Source organism: Equus przewalskii, unplaced genomic scaffold (genome assembly GCF_037783145.1).
Source record: "Equus przewalskii isolate Varuska unplaced genomic scaffold, EquPr2 ChrUn-13, whole genome shotgun sequence".
In the NCBI taxonomy this organism is placed as follows: Eukaryota; Metazoa; Chordata; class Mammalia; order Perissodactyla; family Equidae; genus Equus; species Equus przewalskii.
The window spans coordinates 8,259,850-8,277,877 of NW_027228750.1; the positions used below are offsets into that span (position 1 = coordinate 8,259,850).

The window sequence follows — 18,028 nt, forward strand, 5'->3', positions numbered from 1 at the left end:
TGCAGAAGGTAAGAAACGAATGGTGAGAAAACGGAACAACCAAGAGGGGGCAACTTGTTCAAGCAATTTTGCTTTCAGATAGGAGGATGCCAAAACCAAGACAGCATTAAGGGCTCACCACTCCACCCCCTCTGTAGTATGGCAGATATCTGACTGAAAGATAAATGCCAGTTACACATACAGGATTCTATATCGTTGAAATTAACCTTCAACAAAGAGTGAACAGTAGTTAAAAAGTATCTCTATTCGTTAATGTATTAGGACATTAAGTTCTTTAACCAGTACTAGCTCATTGAGGAATTGAGGGAATGAGCAACCCGCATTTTGAAAAGACCAACGTAAACCTTTAAATAGGTTCCCTTACATAAGTCTCCTAAATTCGAACACTGTGAGCCAGTTTACACAGGTACTGTCTATACCTGACAAAACTGGGTCTTCTAAACCACTCATTCCACAGGTTCCTCCTAGCCCCAGCTGAACTAGAATGTCTACCCCTTAACCAGAGACTGAACCTGTTTCTCGGATAAGTGACTTAACAGCAGGACAAAGAGACTTCTGAAAAGCTTTTCTCTGGAGATCCAAATAAAGATGCCAAAAAAAAAAAAAAATTTACGTGGGGACTGAAACTTATAGAGAATGAATGAACTAACTACATGACAATGATACTTTCGACCAAGGCATGAGAGTAGGGTGGAGACAGAGGTTAGGTTAGAGACAAAGTTTCAATAAAGAGGAAAACAACGATAAAATCCTCAGGAAGTAATAATACGGCGCTGTCAACAGGCAGACGTCTAAAATTTTCTCGAACCACGACTTCATGACGACTCCAAAAGACCGGAGGGAGAGGAAAACGTACACCAGCGGCGAACACAAAGGCAGAAAATTTTCGATTGACCCCGGAAACATTTTATTTTGCGTAGGTATCCAGAAAATTTTCTTTTGCGATTCGTTACTTGATCCGGAAGAAAAGACAGCAAACATCCCTTGCGATTGGACTGTACCATAAGGGCGGGGCTTTAGCGAACCAGTCACCTTGGCAACCGGATGTGACGATCCCGGAAGCCGCCGGCGGCTTCGGTGGGCGGGGTCGGCCGAGCCTGTGTGGCGCGGTGTTCACCGCTGACCCGGCACTGCTGGGGGCGGCGCCATGAAGGCCACGCCTCTCGCGCCGACTCTGGCGGCTCTGGAGCGATGTCGTAGGCTCTGAGGGGCGGAGCGTTGGACCGATTCTCTCAGCCTACGGCTGAGCGGGCGTCGTCAGCCGCTTCGGTTCTTCCGGTTTCTGGTGGCTGCGCCACCTCCCTCCGAAGCCTGTGGATACGCCCTCTCGAGAGCTCGCCGTCGCCCTCCTTTCAGGATCGAACCCCTCAGAGTTGCTCCGGGGCAGCTGCAGCCCAACATTCTCTCGCTGTGGTCTCGCCCCTTGGAGGATCTCGGCCCCACACTGCCCACTTTCCTGGATGTGGTGGCCCCTCCCACCCCTCTAAAATGTCCAATAACCTACAGAGGGTCTTCCTGAAACCCGCAGAGGAAAAGTCAGGCAACGCCTCGCATTGGTAAGTACCGGTTTCGACTCTCCTTCGACACACCCGCCCCTCGCCCGTCTCTTAGCAGGAAGTGGAGTCGGCCGTCGTTTCCTGACGTTCTGCAATTCAGATGAGTTTGACCCTGCGGGCGGAGCCGCTCCGGGGGAAGTGCTCGTCCCTTTGGCACTTAGAGCCCTTAGAGCGCGTCCCTCTTGGAAACGTAAAACCTCCTCAGAGCCTCTGCGCTGGCTCCGCGGGACTCCAGCGTCTCAAGTTTCCTAGGCGGACAGAGTAGATCTCCACGGGAGAGGAAAAGCAACATGGCCGACGCTCCTGTGTGACCAAAGGCTTCTGGAAGATTCTCGCGTACTCGCAGAAAAACACGCAGCAGTCAGCGCGGATTAGGAAGTGCAGCCCAGGTGGCGCTGGACCTTCAGTGAAGATAGCTCTAATTCCAGAGTTAGTGAGAAAGGAAGGATCTATTTTTGTGCAATTAATAGGAGTATATGAATTAAGAAGCTGAAAAATTATTCTAGGATAAGGGAATCGAATTTTTTAAAGTTTCAAATGATAGTCCTTATGAAGAGAAAGAAAAGTAAAAATAGAGGAATTCTCATGTAAAAATCAATCCTCTGGAACAGCTTATTTGAAGCGAGTGTAATGAGAATCCCGTCTCTAATTGGCTGTAGAGGAACGATCTTTGAAGTGGTGAAAGACCAACATTTCTTAGAAATGCGTACTTATTTGTTAATTTAGAAAATAGCTTATCAGTAACTCAGTCGTTTTTTCCTAGGCTTATATTAGTCAAGATGAAATGGGAACAAAACTGTTAGCCGCGGTAGAATATTTTGAGTTGTGTTCTCCATGGTTAGTGGATGGCTAGTAAGTGGTGAGAAAACAGTCACTGGGTCCCCGCACAAGGAAAATGTGAAGAAGAAAGCATGGAAATTAAGACGTAAAAGTCATGGAAGAGGATTTATGTTTGAAGAAAATCAGGTTGCCTAGTTTTAATCCTAGCTTTGCCAGTAACTGTTTTGAGGCCAAGTGCCTCGGTTTCCAGTCCCGTAAATAAGAGCTTCTAGATGTATTTTAAGGATTAAAAGAATGAATATACATCAAATACTTAGTGTAGGAAAAATAGAAAAACACTAAGTGTTAACTATTATTATAATGATACAACTTTACTTGTATACCAATTTTAGCTCAGGAAGTAGGTTTATTTTTATTACAAGTAGATACAAAACCTAATTGTAACCGACTTTTTTAAAAGCATGCACAATGTTCTAAAAAGAAATGGTCACTCAACGCGGTGAGCTAAAGCAATGTTGAAGAACTGCCAAGAAAGAACCGTTGTGTTTCAAATCATAAAACGAGCCGGCTGCTGTCTATCTGTGTGGTTTCTTGGTTTATTTGTGATGGACTTTGGGATGAGAAGCAAAGATGGTGCCCAGTATAGATATGCAAAAGTAGAAATACTTTTTAATAATCGTTCATTTCTGCTATGTTGTTTTAGTACCTGAATGTTTGATGACATTTGACTTACTCTGACCTAACACAATTTGTTTTAGGATTGCATTCTTTTTCAACATCAGAAATAAGATAGAGTAAGAACTTTACATTTTTATTTACTGTGTGCTTTAACTCTTTTATCCAGTTTCTAATCCTTTCAGACATCTATATTTGGCATTTTTTAAAACATTACAAATTAAATTGTTTTGGTTACGCTAATAAGTCGTTTGGAGTTCATTAATTCATTGGTTTATGCATTGTTTTCATCGTCTTCAAATGTATGTATTTATTCAGATCACTGAGGCCTTACATCATATATCTGGGACATTTACCAGATGCCTTTGTGAAGCTATTTGAATGATTTGGGTTATCGATTGCATATTTGATTCTATTTTGTTTTCTAAGTAACAATCCGCATGACATCCACATCTAATTTTGTAATTCATTTGATTGATATCAGCTCTTTAGTTTATTGGAAGCTTAGTCGTCTTATTTATTATTCTGACATAGTTTTGGTGGTACTAAATCATTTATTTCTTCATAAACCTAAAATGACTATATGATTTTCTTATTTTCTGTAGATACTTGAATTTTTCGTGAGTTACTGCTTTTGTAAAATTTTTCAGTAATGCGATACAGAATGTTTATTGTTCAGTGTCTAATTCATCAGGGTATAAAATGCAAAACCCAAATTTAATCTTATAGTACAAAGGAAAAATCTGGAAAATATTTGTGATAGTAGGCATTAAGTTTATTTAGATTTGGGCTTTGTTAGTGAAGAGCAAAGCAGGAGTCAGTATATTGCAATAGAAAGAAGATAAGCTTTGGAGTTACAGAGACCTAGGTTCATATCCTAGTTCACCAGTTATTATCAGTATAGTTCAATCATTTGGTTAAGAAATATTCACTGTTGCCTAAACCATGTGATAGACTGTGCTAAATGGAGAGACTGACTAAAGAATAGAATATGGGTCATGCCCATGAAAAACCTTAGAGTCTAGGGAGGAGATGGTGTAGCGCATTTTTTAATGGTATTATGCACAGGGTGCTGTGAGAGCATAGAGAATGGGAATTATAGGAAAGGTTTCTAGAGCAGCTGAATTGGGAAATGTAAGTATTACCTATCCAATTAAAGATTAATGCAGGCTATGGCTAGGCAGAGGGAATTGGTACGTAAAACACCAGTATGGCTTCTTACCAGCAATTGGTACTTATTGTTTGATCTCTGCTACAAACAAGCAGGATAAATAGATAGCTCTTAAGAGTTTGGTTTGCCCTGCTGAAGAAGTTAGACTTCATCTATTGCAGACGAGAGGATTTTAAGAAAAGGACTGTCATGGTCAGGTGCACATTTTAAGTAGGTGATGATAGTGTGGATTTGGGGGTGAGGGATCAGGCATATAAGGATTCTATTTCAGTTGTACCTTCAGAGATTCTAAGGACCTAAACTAGCTAATATTGAGTAAAGTTTGGATTCAGAGAATTAAGGAAAGGAAAAATAGGCAGACCTTGTCAGTGAATTGGCCCAAAGAAAAGGGGAGCAATTATGATGCCAGTTTTCTGCATAGATATTGGTAAATTAATTGAGATGAAGAACACACCAAGAAAGCAATCAGAGAGAGATTTGAAACTCAGGAAGGGCCAGAGCTGAAAATAGAGACTTGTGAGTCATCAGCTTAGAGCTGTTATAATAAAAACCTGTGACAATACAGCCCACAATAGTAGGAAGTAGTATGTCATGTGATTGGCAGTTGGCTTCTATCCACTCTTAACCGTTTGTTCTTATATGAGTGTTTTTGCAGGGGGCTTGGTTTGGTTAGAAAAATTATGTTTCATTGTCACTTCAGTGTGCCTTTAGTTTTGTATAGTGTAAGTGTTGTTATCTTTATTTTTGTGATTTGTCTGTGTGTGTAAGAGAAAAAGAGAGACAGGCATACATACCATACAGGCTAAATGAAATCTGTTTCTCATTAATCTCTCAGTTTATGCAATTTAATTTTTTGGACCTTGTTATGTTGGAGTAATGCTAAAGTAAATACAAGAAAGTGGACGGCATTGCCTAAGACAGCATGTAATTCTGAATAAGTTATTTAATATTACTAAACCTCCTTTTTCTCGACTATAAAATAGGAATGGCAGTACCTACCTTGCTAGGCTGTTTATTAGGATTAGAGCTAATGACAACTATTTATAATAATGTATCTGTTATGAATATAATGTTATATGGTATATATTATAGTATATATTATTACATTATGTACTTATGCATATTATGTATGTACATAATGTTAAATAATAGATAGTAAGATGGAAAAAGGTCTTCTGGAAGTTGAAAAAATATATTTTGCAAAAATATCTACAAAATGTTCATTAGCCTGCAAAATTTTTCATTCTGTTTCTGTGAATGCTTTATATCAATATTAGAATAGTCAAAAATGTCAGAAGTTATACAAAATTAAAAGTGTGTTTAATATACCTTTTATTGAAGTTTTCATACCTTTTTATTGAAGTTCTTACAAGAGTACCTGATTCATTTACTTATTCTTGGACACCAATTGTATATTTTAATGAAAGATGATAATTAGTATATATTGGGAGCTTATCATAATCCCAACCAGTTATTTCATTTACTACTCAGAGGAAGCCATATTATCCCCATTTAACAAATGAGGAAACAGAAATTCAAAGAGGATAAGTAAATTTACCTTAGTCAATCAACTAATAATTAGAAGACCAGGATTAGAAGCCGATAATTTTTCTAATATAGTCCTCTTTTCTCTTTTAAAGTCTTAAACTGTATTATTTTTCCAATGTAGTGTTTCATTTCAAACACCAGCTAGTTTAAAGTAATTAGCATGTTGATGAGGATTCTTTTTAAGTGACCAAACCAGAGCACAGGATACAGAATCTGGTTCTAGTTTTAGTTCTAACATTAGTTGGCAGAGTATGATCTTTAAGAAAACAGAATGTTTATCAGGTTTTAGTTAATCTCTTAAATGGAAGGTAACATCTAGATCTGAAAACAATATATATTTGTTGAAGAAATATGAATCTCACCCTAATTTATCACCTCTCTCCTTAGCGTTCTGCTTTTCAGTTTAATTTTTAGAACTGATTCCATTTGTTACTAGGAAACCATGGTTTTGTTTTTTTTTTATTATAGCTTATAAGATTCAGTTCAGTCAACAGTATTGTCTACAGTGTACCAGTTGCCCTATTATGTGTAGAGGATAAAGATATGGATAGGATAACGTATCCTTAAGGAACTTATGATCGCTGGTAGATTATGTGACTTTCTACTGATATACTGACATAGAAGAAGTTGTATTTTCCTTCTCTTTTTGGAGGGGAAATGGAGAAGAGAAGAATCAATGATTAGATTTGAAAATAATTTGTGTGATATTCATAAATTTTTTTGTAAAGCAGAAATGTAGAGGTCGGGGCTGGCCCAGTGACATAGTGATTAAGTTCACATGCTCCACTTTGGTGGCCCGGGGTTCATGGGTTCAGATCCCAGGCACGGACCTACACACCACTCATCAAGCCATGCTGTGGTGGTGTCCCACATACAAAATAGAGGAAGATTGACACAGATATTAGCTCAGCGACAATCTTCCTTACCAAAAAACCCCACGAAAAACAAAAAAACAGAAAGAAATGTACAGGTTGTATAATGAAGTATGTGAATGAAATATCAGAAGCCTATGTGATTTGTTTAAATATTTTGCCAATTAAAGCATGCTTGTCCCTACACAAATAATTATGAAAGCATATGTTCTGGTCTGTTGAAGTTTCTCATCTGTTAGCCAGATGTTACTGACAAATGAAGTACATAAATAAACCAAATGAGACTAAACAATAAAAGGTATTGAGACAGTTCATTTGAAGTGGAGATTCAAAAGAGCTGCATTATTTTTTCTGTAACTTTTTGATGTCCTACTGTGCTTGGTATTGGAAGAACAATTATAAAATAAATGATATAGTCTCTGACCGTAAGGAGTTTTGATCTCATTGAGCAAAACCATGCTCACTTTTTAAAATTAGCTAATAGATCAAGGCCAATATAGAAGGCATTATATAGCTCCTAGCATTGGTGGCACCAGTGGGAGTGCTTTAGAGATTTCAAGTTGGAAGAAATTGATGTGACCTTGAATGACTAGCAGATATTTCATGGAGAAGATGGAATTGATCCTCAATTTATAACTATGTTTTAAATTGTTGGAGAAGAAAAAAAAACTTGAAGAATACTTAGAGTAAATAATGTACATGGGATATTCTAGAATAGCGAAGAGTTCGCTGGTAAGACTGAAGATTTTATGCTGAAAAGTTATAGGTGGTACTGTAGTAGAGATTGGTTGGGGCTGATTGTAGATAATTTTCATGTCAAGCTGAACTGGCAATGATGAATTATTGAAACTTTGAGTAAGTAGGTGATAGGATGAAAACAATGATTTTATCTGCCAGAGATAATAATAATAATGGCTACAGTCAGAAAAAGTAGTTTAAAAATCCGAGCAAAAATATAAGGATGAGATAATGAGGACTAGACACAAAGTGACGAAGGTCTGATCTAGACAATAGAAGAAAGAGAAAATGAGTAAGAGCTGTAAAAAGAAAAAAACCGTATATACTCGGTGATTCATTGTTTACATTTATTGAATGTTTACCCTTTGTAAGCATCTATACAAGGTGCTGTGAGTGAGTCAAAGGTGAATAAGAAGGATGGTAAAAATAAGTCAGAGGTGACTAGGTGGTTTAAAACCTAGGTGACTTGGAAAATAATAGTCCTGACACATGACTGGATGGTAGGATAAACTAGTTTTCAGTAGAGAGTAATTTTAACTTTAATGTGATGGTATTAAAATGAAAATGTTTGGTAAGACATCACAATTGTGGAACTGAGGTCAATATTAGGAGATAGAAGTAAAGGATATGACTTTGAGAGTCATTACTGCAAAGGAGATAGTTGAAGGAAATAGTTGAAGCCATGAAAATTGCTTCAGTCTTTAAGGAAGAAGTCTTGATGGAGAAACAGGACGGAGAACCGTGCTTTGGGGAATAGTTATAGTTGGATGTTTAAAATGCAGAAAATGAATAAGAAAGGGGACGTTAAGATAGACAAAAGAAACAAATTGTGCATGGTGGAAATCATGATAGGAAAAAGTTTGAGATGGATAATTAGCTAGCAGTGTCAGTTTCAGCAGAGAGCACCTAGGGAATGAGAATAGAGTAAAGACATTTAACTGTGGGTACGTATTTGATAATCTTTGAGAATGAGATGGGGTAGAATAATGGGAAAGAAAACAGACTGCAGGAGAGAGTGGGCTTTGAGACAACTTTCTGGCATATTGCTGACAGGAAGTTGATAGGTGGTCTTAATTGTGGTTCATTAATGCTGTCTACCAAGTTCCTCTCACTGAACTTGGCGCCTGGATCACCATCTTCTCTCTAATTCTACAGGACTTTAACACCTATATGGATAACCTCTTTGTCAGCTGGTCTTTCAGTCCAAAGATCTTTTTCTCCAGTGCTCTTATTCTCCAGTCTGTCACCAGCCGTCTACTTCTGTAATTGTTGTTATCAGATGAAGTAGCTGCCTCTACAGAATTCTTGGTTTAGGCATCCTGCTTTCTAATCACTAGTTCCTATATTTCTAACTTAACTTGTTTAAGCACTCCCACTCCAACTGTTCTTTATCTGGCCCTCCAGTCCAATAACCCTTTATTTTCTCCTTATACTTTAGCTTTTTATATTCTCATTTCCTTCCCATCTAGTTTAGATTCTGTTTCATCATTTTAATAATTTTTATCAATATCTTAACCTCTTTTGCTCCTTTTTGATTTATGTTGTACCCTTCTTCTGAAGCCACCCCAACTCTGGATGAACTCCATGATTTGCTTTCTCTTTGCCTATAACTGGTGAAATAAAGAAAATCTCACAAGAGTGCAGATTGATATCACTATAAATTCATAATCACTCCCTATCTTTTGGGCCATCAACACTGCTTGATGATTGTAATATTTTCTGAGGTCAGCTTATTCTCTCACAAAGACTGTTTCAGTTCTTTTTGATTATCCTTAAATTTCCCCCTATTTTTGCTCTTAGCAGGTGATGTCACATCCTTTTTCATAGAGAAAATAAAAGTCATTAGATCAGAATTACCTCAACCCTCTAACACCAGACCTATAAACTTACCTGTAAACGCACCTAACCCCTGCCAGCTCCAATGAAAGGAGATATTTCTCCAGCTCTCTTTAAGGTTCAATCCCTCCTCCTGTCTTCTGGATCCCATTTCCTATCTCCTTATCAACCCTTACACTTAATTATCCCTATTTCTCCTTTACTACAAATCTCTTCCTCTTAATGACTCACATGAGTATTTACCTATGCTGTGGTTCATCTAACCTTAAAAAAAAAAAGGAAAAAAGCAAGATCTCTTCTTTGACCTCATTTAGCCTCCAGCTACTTGTCAGTGTTTCTCTTCCCCTTTATAGTCAAGGTTCATAAAAGAGTTGTCTGTACTTGCTGTCTTCATATCCTTTCTTCATATTCACTCCTCAGCAACATCTTTCCCCACCAAACTGCTCTTTTAAAGCCATCATTGACCCTCATGCCATTCATTCCAGTGTACATTTTTAATCTGTATCCTACTTCGCTTCTCAGAAACTTTTGCTGGAATTGCCCAATTTCCTTGAAACTCTCTCTTCCTTTGCCTTCCATTGCATCAGAATCTCTTGGTTTTATTTCTCCTGCTCAAAGAAAATGGGGAGCCATTGAAATGTTTCAAGCAGGGAAGGGCCTGCTTTAGTATGCTGCATGATTTGGAGGGGAGAGGATATGACTGAAGAAAAGAAGACTCGTTATGAAGCTACTCTAAAAGTCCAAGCCAGAGATGATATTTGCTTGGACTAGAGAGGAGACAGTTGATTTGGAAAGAAATGAAGAGATCAAGGGAAATTTAGGAGATTACATCAATAGGATTTTGTGATAGATTGAATATAGATTGTAAAAAAGCAGGAATTGTTCTGACTTAGGCATCCAAGATAGATGGGATGTCATTTACCAAAGGAAAAAACAGTGGAAAAGGCCTTTCTGAATGGAAATGTCATGAGGGAAGTTGGATATATAAGCCTGAATCTCAAAAGAGCTAAGATATAAATATTCGAATTGTTGATTTATAAATGGTAACTTAATTGAAGTCATGCATGTACAAAAAGTCCTCTAGGGAAAGCTAGTAGAAAGAAAATTCAGTTTAAGCTTTGGTGAATTCCAATATTTGAAGGTTGATTCAAGTAAGACTGAGGAGTTACTACAGAGGTAGGAGAATGTCCCATCTAGGAACCCTTGGAAAGAGAATGTTTTAAGAAAAAGAGTAAGCATTGTTGTATTCATACAAATACATCATTTATGTCACTTAATGATAATTGCACATTAATATGTCCATGTATCCAGTGGTTTAAGTTATTTTAGGGATTGTGTGTTGAACTGGCTTGGAGGTGAGCAAACATTTTCTGTAAAGGGCCTGATAGTAAATATTTTAGGCTTTCCAGGCTATATGATCTCTGCCGTAACTACTCAACTCTGCTTTTGTAGCACGAAAACACACATATACAATACATAAAAAATGAGTGCGACTGTGTACTAATAAAACTTTATGGACAGCGGAATTTAAACCTCATATAATTTTCACGTATCACAAAATATTATTATTGTGATTTTTAAAAAATCATTTAAAAATAATAAAACCAGTCTTAGCTTGTGGGCTGCACAAAAACAAGGAGGGGGCCAGATTTGGCCCACAGGCTGTAGTTTATTGGCCCTTTCCCCATAACTGAGCCTGGTGCCTGAACCGTAACAGACACTCAGTAAATTTTTGTTTAATAAAATTAAAGTTGAATAAGTTCTGATCCAGTTTATATGTGCTTCTTAGGGGGTAGAGAGGTGATGATGGTGGGTTTTTCTCTTTAAGCCCTGAGAGCAAAAATTGAATTTTTGGCTTTGATTTTTATTAATACCTGGGGTTTTAAAAACACCTGTAGGCTGTAACACACCTTTAAACTGTTGAGAATTCTAATTATTATTGTATTTTGCTCTTAAATTTTTTTCTTCATTTTTAAGATAAAAGTAAAGTAAGATCTCATATAAGGCCATACTGGGTCTATAGGACATGGACTCTATATTCATATTGCTAGAGTTTAGCGTGAGAGACAGTCTATAGACTAGTGAACAAACAGATTAAAGTATGATGATAACTTGTGATATGTACTGCCAAGGCAATTAACAGATGCAATATTACAGACTAATAGTGAAGGAGGGTAAGGGTAGTTAAGGTGGTCAGAGAATGTATCTCTTCGGAAGTATCATTTATGCTGAGACTTGAGTTATGTGAGTAGGAAATGAGTACCTAGGTAGAGAGGTAGCACGTGTGATGGTCCTGAGTCCCATGAGGGCTTGATATTTTCCAGGAAATGAAAGATGGTTTTAGGTCTAAATAACTCGAGGTGTCTACATTCAAGAAATCTACAAATAATTGATTATACAAATAGAGGTTTGTATATATTATATTTTTTTAAAATCAGACCATCTGTACTAAGAAACAACTCATAAGAATCAGGATCCAAATTGGCTAGATAAAAAAAAAATATTCACTTCCAATGTGTTCTGCATTCATTGAAAGCCATTCAGGTAAAATGGCATTGCTATTATATATATATGGATTGGCAAGCAATTGGAACTAATATGAATAATTGCCATATCAAGGGCCATTTAGCACCAAACTTCAAATGTGCTAAAACAATCAATAAATCAAAGAAGAAAATGGTTCCTACATGAGTAACTCAATTTAGTCTCCAAAAATGTGGCACACCAAGGTATCACCAGAAGAGATGCCTTAAGCAAAGGAGAAATGGCTGACAGTAGAACTTGTGAGTCATTGTCAGTGGGAAGAGCACAGAACAGATCCGGTAGAAGGGAGAAAAGAGTGAGGGAAATAGAATAAGCATAAATGGAGGTAAAACGAGAATCCTGGTCAGTACTAGTAAAGGAGGAAGTCAAGAGGAAAGAATTCAAGGAAAGGGAGAAGGGAGGATGCTAATAGTGTAAAAGGAGCGGCGTATTCTAGTAGGCATAATTTTGTACAAGGTAAAACCTTGGAAAAGTCTACTTTTAGTTTTAGGAATATGTGTTAATATCTCATGCTCATTGCCTAATCATGTGAGAAGATCTAAATCAAAGCTGACCATATCTTTGATTATCTTCACTTTCTTCAAAATCTTTGTTTTGCAATATTTCACTTTGAAACTCAAAGTGACAAATTATATACTTTTATTATATTTTATATATCTTTAATGTTTGCAAATATTTGTTTTTAAATAAAGTGTATATACCATATAGTATGTTGTATTTATTTACTCAATGTTCTTTTAAGTGTTTCAGGCTGCATGTACCAAGTAGTTCAGACGATTGGCTCGGATGGAAAAAATCTTCTGCAATTACTTCCAATTCCTAATTCCTCTGGAAATCTTTTGCCACTAGTTCAATCTTCAGTCATGTCTGATGCTTTGAAAGGGAATACAGGAAACCCATTTCAAGTTGCTTTTCAGACTCAGATTTCCAGCTCTTCCACAAGTACATCAGTTCAATTGCCCATTTTTCAGCCAGCCAGTTCTTCAAACTATTTTCTTACAAGAACAGTAGATACAGCAGAAAAAGTTAGAGTTACTTCTGTGGGAACTGAAAATTTTACCTCATCAGTTTCTAAAGTTCAGAGTCATGGTGTGAAAATTGACGGACTCACCATGCAAACATTTGCTGTTTCTCCCTCCTCAACACAAAATGATTCATCTTATATTTTAGTAAATACCCAGAGTCTTCCAATGACTGTGAAGTCTCCAGTTTTGCCTTCTGGGCACCATTTACAGATTCCAGCCCATGCTGAAGTGAAATCTGTACCAGCGTCATCATTGCCTCCTTCAGTTCAGCAAAAGATACTTGCAACTGCAACCACAAGTACCTCAGGAACAGTTGAGGCCTCCCAAATACCAACCGTTATTTATGTATCTCCTGTAAATACAGTGAAAAATGTAGTGACCAAGAACTTTCAAAACATTTACCCAAAACCTGTTACAGAAATAGCAAAGCCAGTGATCTTAAATACTACACAAATTCCAATGAATGCTGCTAAAGAGACACAGTTAAAAGGTGGTCAGCATTCTCAAGCTGCTCCAGTGAAATGGATTTTTCAAGAAAATCTACAGCCTTGCACTCCATCTCTTGTTCCTGTTAAGTCTTCAAATAATGTGGCTTCAAAGATTTTAAAAACTTTTGTAGATAGGAAAAATTTGGGAGATAATACTATAAATATGCCACCATTGAGTACCATCAGTCCTAGTGGGACACAATCCAAAAGTATGCCTATTAAAGATAATGCTTTGGTTATGTTTAATGGGAAAGTCTATCTATTGGCTAAAAAGGGGACAGATGTTTTGCCATCACAAATTGACCAGCAGAATTCTGTTTCTCCCGATATTCCACCAAGAAAAGATACATCACAGATAGTGAGTTCAAGTCCAGTCACAGAAATATCCAGAGAGGTTGTAAATATTGTTTTGGCTAAAAGTAAATCTTCCCAGATGGAGACAAAATCATTTTCAAATAACCAGCTTGCTTCCATGGCCAATCTAAGGGCAGAGAAGAATAAGAAAGTGGAGAAACCATCTCTTTCTACCCCAAACCCACATAATATGAACCAATCCATTAACTACTTAAAGCAGAGTAAGACTTTATTCACAAAGCCAGATTTTCCAGATGGATTTAGTACAGGACAGAATGCCCCCAGAGAAGGAAATATCATCCAGAGCATAGAGAAAATAAGTTCCTCTGTTGATGCAACAACTGTTACTTCACAACAGTGTGTTTTCAGAGACCAAGAACCAAAGGTAATTTTCCCATGTCAGGGTGTTCTTTTTATCTATCTATATAGATTTTTTTTTTTAATTTTCAAAGTTAGTTATTTGTAATACCTCTTTCTACCCTCCTCTCCCATCTTCCACTCCATTACACACCTACCCTACACACAAGAATGTTTAATTTAGAGTTTTCATCTGAAGAAAATGTTTGAGCAGGAATATAATTGAGAGACTCCAAGCAGTATCTTTCTCTTGAATCATTTGGCATGCCAAGTCTTTAAAATAAAATCAAACAAACAAAAACTCACAGAGCATCAAGATTTAGAAGAGTTTTAGAAGGATAATGTGAATCCAAAGCTTAGTAAAACAGTAAAACTGTGCGTGTGTGTGTATACACATATGTACATACATTTGTACATATACATATGTATACATACATATATATTTAGTAGCCTACTTTTAGTATATGAAAAGATCAATATTAAGCATATAGGGGAGGCTGGGGATTTTTGTGTTTTTTTTGTGTGGTGGTAGGGAGATATCTGACAACTTTTTTAGTGGATAGTGGAAGGGGTAAGACAGAGCTAATCAGTACCTTTCAGTCATTTATGGAATTAGGATTTACCAAATATTTGGGTTCTTTTTTTGAAGTAGATAAGTTTCCTTTTCCTTTTTTAGCCCTTCTTTCTGATTCCTCATCTAATTACCCAACATAGCCACATAGTTACCTTTCTCTTCTACTTAAGATATGTATCTGTGCTCACTAAATATTTGTACCCACCTTTTCCTTACTTAGAGGTCTGTTTAATAGTGTCAGCATTTCTCCCCTTCAGTACAGAATTATTGAACTCCAAAGAGGGAAGGAGGTAAATTCTGATTAAGTTTAAGATTGATTAAAGGCGGAAGACTTTTCCGAAGACTACAATTTCCAAATAATGCCATATAGATTATTTTTAACTTGTCATTAGTCTGTATTCTCATTTCAGTTGTTTGACAATTGACTACCTGTTACCTTTCTAGTGCAAGGAAGTAAAATAAATGACAAATTGTAAGGGAACATTTTAAGTTTGTACTTAGTTAAGTTCAGTTTTTCAAGTGCGGGTGGTAAGGCAAGGGCGATGCGAACCAACCATTTAGGACTTTAAAGCATGATGTTTTAAGTAAGATGAGGTAATCACTTAGTTCCTAGTTTGATAAATAGCTTAAGTAATTGGCAGTATTGTTTGTGTGTTTTCTTTTCTTACTTCCAGATCCAGTATGAGATGGCATCAAAAGTAGAAAAAATTACTCAAGAAAGAAATGACAAGAAAAATTCTCAAGGGAGAAGCAATAAAGCATCATATCTGAAGAATGATGCTGAACTTAAAAAGATATTTGGTCTCACTAAAGATCTGAGAGTGTGCCTTACTCGGATTCCTGACCATTTGGGCTCTGGAGAAGGTTTTGATTCCTTTAGCAGTTTGGTGAAAAGTGATACTTACAAAAGGACAGAGTTTATAGTGAAGGAGGAAGAGAGGAAACAGGTAATAGATTTTAATATGTCCTTTGTAGGTACTCCAAAAATACATGAATGTATTAATTTTGTTGATTTGGTTTTTAGTCTTGTGCGTTAATATGAATGGTAGTTACTACCAAATTCGCATATATATGTATTATACCAAAACAGTTTTAAAAAGAACCATATATGAATAGGTAAAAATGCATCCCCCAGTTAAAGATGTTGTCTTAAGTGTTTTTATTCACCTACTGTTTGTTTCATCATAAAATTAGAAGAAAATGGTCATAGCTTTTCAACTAGTTATCCTACTTTGAAAACTCTATCTAAAATAAATAATCCAAGTGTAAGGAAAATATAAGCAGGCCAGTGTTCATTGCAGTATTACTCTTAATACAAACATTTTGAGAAATATACATGGTCAATAATGACGAAAAGAAACATCCCTATAACTTTGCCTACTGTCATTCTACTTATGAATATATCATGATTATATTGTTTAATGTCCTGAACTTCAGATCAGAGACCAGTCAACCTTTCCCAATGAAAATCTTCCATATGTGCCTACCATGCAAAGGAAAATAAATGAATAAATAAATAAATTCTATTTCTCAGGCTCTTCACAAATGGCTCTTATATTTTGGTAGTAGACCAATACAGCTTCCTGAGTTGAGCAGGAAAATGTGAATTAAGCATTTTATTCTCAGTGAATATCATGAAGCTATTGCTATTCATTTTGGTACCATAGAGTGGTAAACATTAATTTCTTGCTGTAGTTGTTCTCAGTCTATTGTGTTGAGTTGAATTTAATTGCTAAATATTTGTATTTGCAAACTTTATTAAATTTGAGAGCACACTATATATATGGCAATAATATTTTCTCTTTTGGAATCTTACTCAACATTGCAACAGAGTTTTGATAAGAAAAGAAAAGCAAAAATCATTAAGAAGATGGATCACACAAAGAAGAGAAAAACTGAGAGTGCTTATAACACAGCTGTAAATGGAGGAATTAATCTCACCAGTTCCCAAGGCGTTAGCAGTGTTTTACCAACTTCAGATGTATCACGTCATAACATTCTCACAAGCTGCAACAAAACCAGAGAAGAAAAGAGAACTGAGGTAGAACACTGTACCGGTGAGAAACAGGAAAAAGGCACATTGAGTTCAAATGCAGCTTTTGAACAAAGTCCTTCCTTTAATAAAAATTATACTGAAGATATTTTCCCCATGACACCACCAGAGTTAGAGGAAACCATTCGAGATGAAAAAATAAGAAGACTTAAGCAGGTGCTGAGAGAGAAAGAAGCAGCTCTTGAAGAAATGCGTAAGAAGATGCACCAAAAATAATAAAACGTTCCTCTACTTAAAGATTTCAATGAAATAGCTGTTTTTTTTAATATACTTTTGCATTGTTGGTTATAGATACATTTTGAAGGTGTCTTTGAATATGAAATTTGTTTTTTCCTCAATTGATTATAAAATTTTATTTAAGGAATACAGAAAGGGTTGATTCACATATGACTCTTGTGAATAATCTACATGGGGTATCTGAATCTTTGTGTAGATACCTTTATTTGGAAGGAAAAATGTTCTATTTTTCTGTTATTTTAACTAGAATTTCCCAAGTTTGAATATTTGTGCTGAGTTTTTGTTATTGTTTGTAGCTTTAGCTAAATTGCTCAGGTGTTATTTTAACAATAGATAATTATTATGTACTATTGAAATTTTACAATCCAAGAAAGGAAATCAGCTCTAAATTTATCTTTGCCAATGAACTTGTGTGTGTACTCAGAGTTTACCCATAAAAATGATGATACCTTCTACTTGTAAATTTTAATTTCAAAGAAAAATGTATTATAGCAGCATTACTTAAAAATTCAAACTTTTCTCAAGAGTGAGGGACACTTGTTTTGTAACTTTTACAAAGTAGTTTCATATAATCCAAAATGGGTTTTAGAGTTCAGGCTACATAATGTATTGTTTGCTTAAAGTGATGTGTTATTATTCCTAGGCAAATGCATCTTTTTCTTTTTGAATATGTACATATGTGACTTACATTGTGTGAAAAGTAGATCTGAACAATGGCCATATTTAATGCTTTTTAAAATTGTAAAGTGTAGTTTTTCTTAATAGAGACAGACATTTTTCTATCTGGTTATCTTTAATTTGGAGAGTGTGGGAATGGTGTGGGGGTAGGGATTCAGGGGAAGGAGGAAAACTATAAAGAAAAGTATTAAATTCCTGGAAGTAAGATCAAGTAAAACCTGTACATTGGCAACAAAATAGAAGACAGTTAGTCAGAAAATCAGCATGTCAGAGAGAGTAGAACAAATCGAAACTGACCAACTAGATTCTCCTGCCTTATTTTTTTTGTAGCAGCTTTATTGAGGTAATTCACATATAAAATTCACCCTTTGAAAATATATAATTCGGTGGTTTTATTATATTCACAGAGTTGTGCAACCATCAACATGATCTAATTTTAGAACATTTTCATCAACCCCAAAAAGCCTCATACCCGTTAGCAGTCACTCCCCAGACCCTCCATCTCCCAGGTGGAGACAAATCACTGATACCCTTTCTGTCTT

At 36.2% G+C, this 18,028-nt stretch overlaps 1 protein-coding gene across 3 annotated transcripts; it reads left to right on the forward strand.

Annotated features, from left to right (window-relative positions):
- The first annotated feature begins 877 nt into the window (after window positions 1-877).
- Window positions 878-17,590, forward strand: LRIF1 (ligand dependent nuclear receptor interacting factor 1). Of its 3 annotated transcripts, none has more exons than XM_008542023.2 (4): window positions 878-1,556; window positions 12,463-13,972; window positions 15,193-15,465; window positions 16,350-17,590. In XM_008542023.2, the coding sequence occupies exons 1-4, from the start codon at window positions 1,489-1,491 to the stop codon at window positions 16,785-16,787; spliced, it is 2,289 nt and encodes a 762-aa protein (XP_008540245.1). In that variant the 5' UTR covers window positions 878-1,488; the 3' UTR covers window positions 16,788-17,590. The 3 variants fall into 3 exon arrangements, with proteins under 3 accessions (XP_008540245.1, XP_008540247.1, XP_008540246.1); XM_008542024.2 differs by having other exon boundaries at window positions 1,068-1,556; window positions 12,471-13,972; XM_008542025.2 differs by lacking the exon at window positions 12,463-13,972 and having other exon boundaries at window positions 1,058-1,556.
- Window positions 17,591-18,028: the final 438 nt, after the last annotated feature.

Bases quoted from the DNA above. Each gene is read 5' to 3' on its own strand.
- LRIF1 (XM_008542023.2), top strand. From the start codon at position 1,489: ATGTCCAATAACCTACAGAGGGTCTTCCTGAAACCCGCAGAGGAAAAG. The intron at 1,557-12,462 runs GTAAGTACCGGT...TGTTCTTTTAAG, and splicing joins TCAGGCAACGCCTCGCATTG to TGTTTCAGGCTGCATGTACC. The intron at 15,466-16,349 runs GTAATAGATTTT...ACATTGCAACAG, and splicing joins AGGAGGAAGAGAGGAAACAG to AGTTTTGATAAGAAAAGAAA.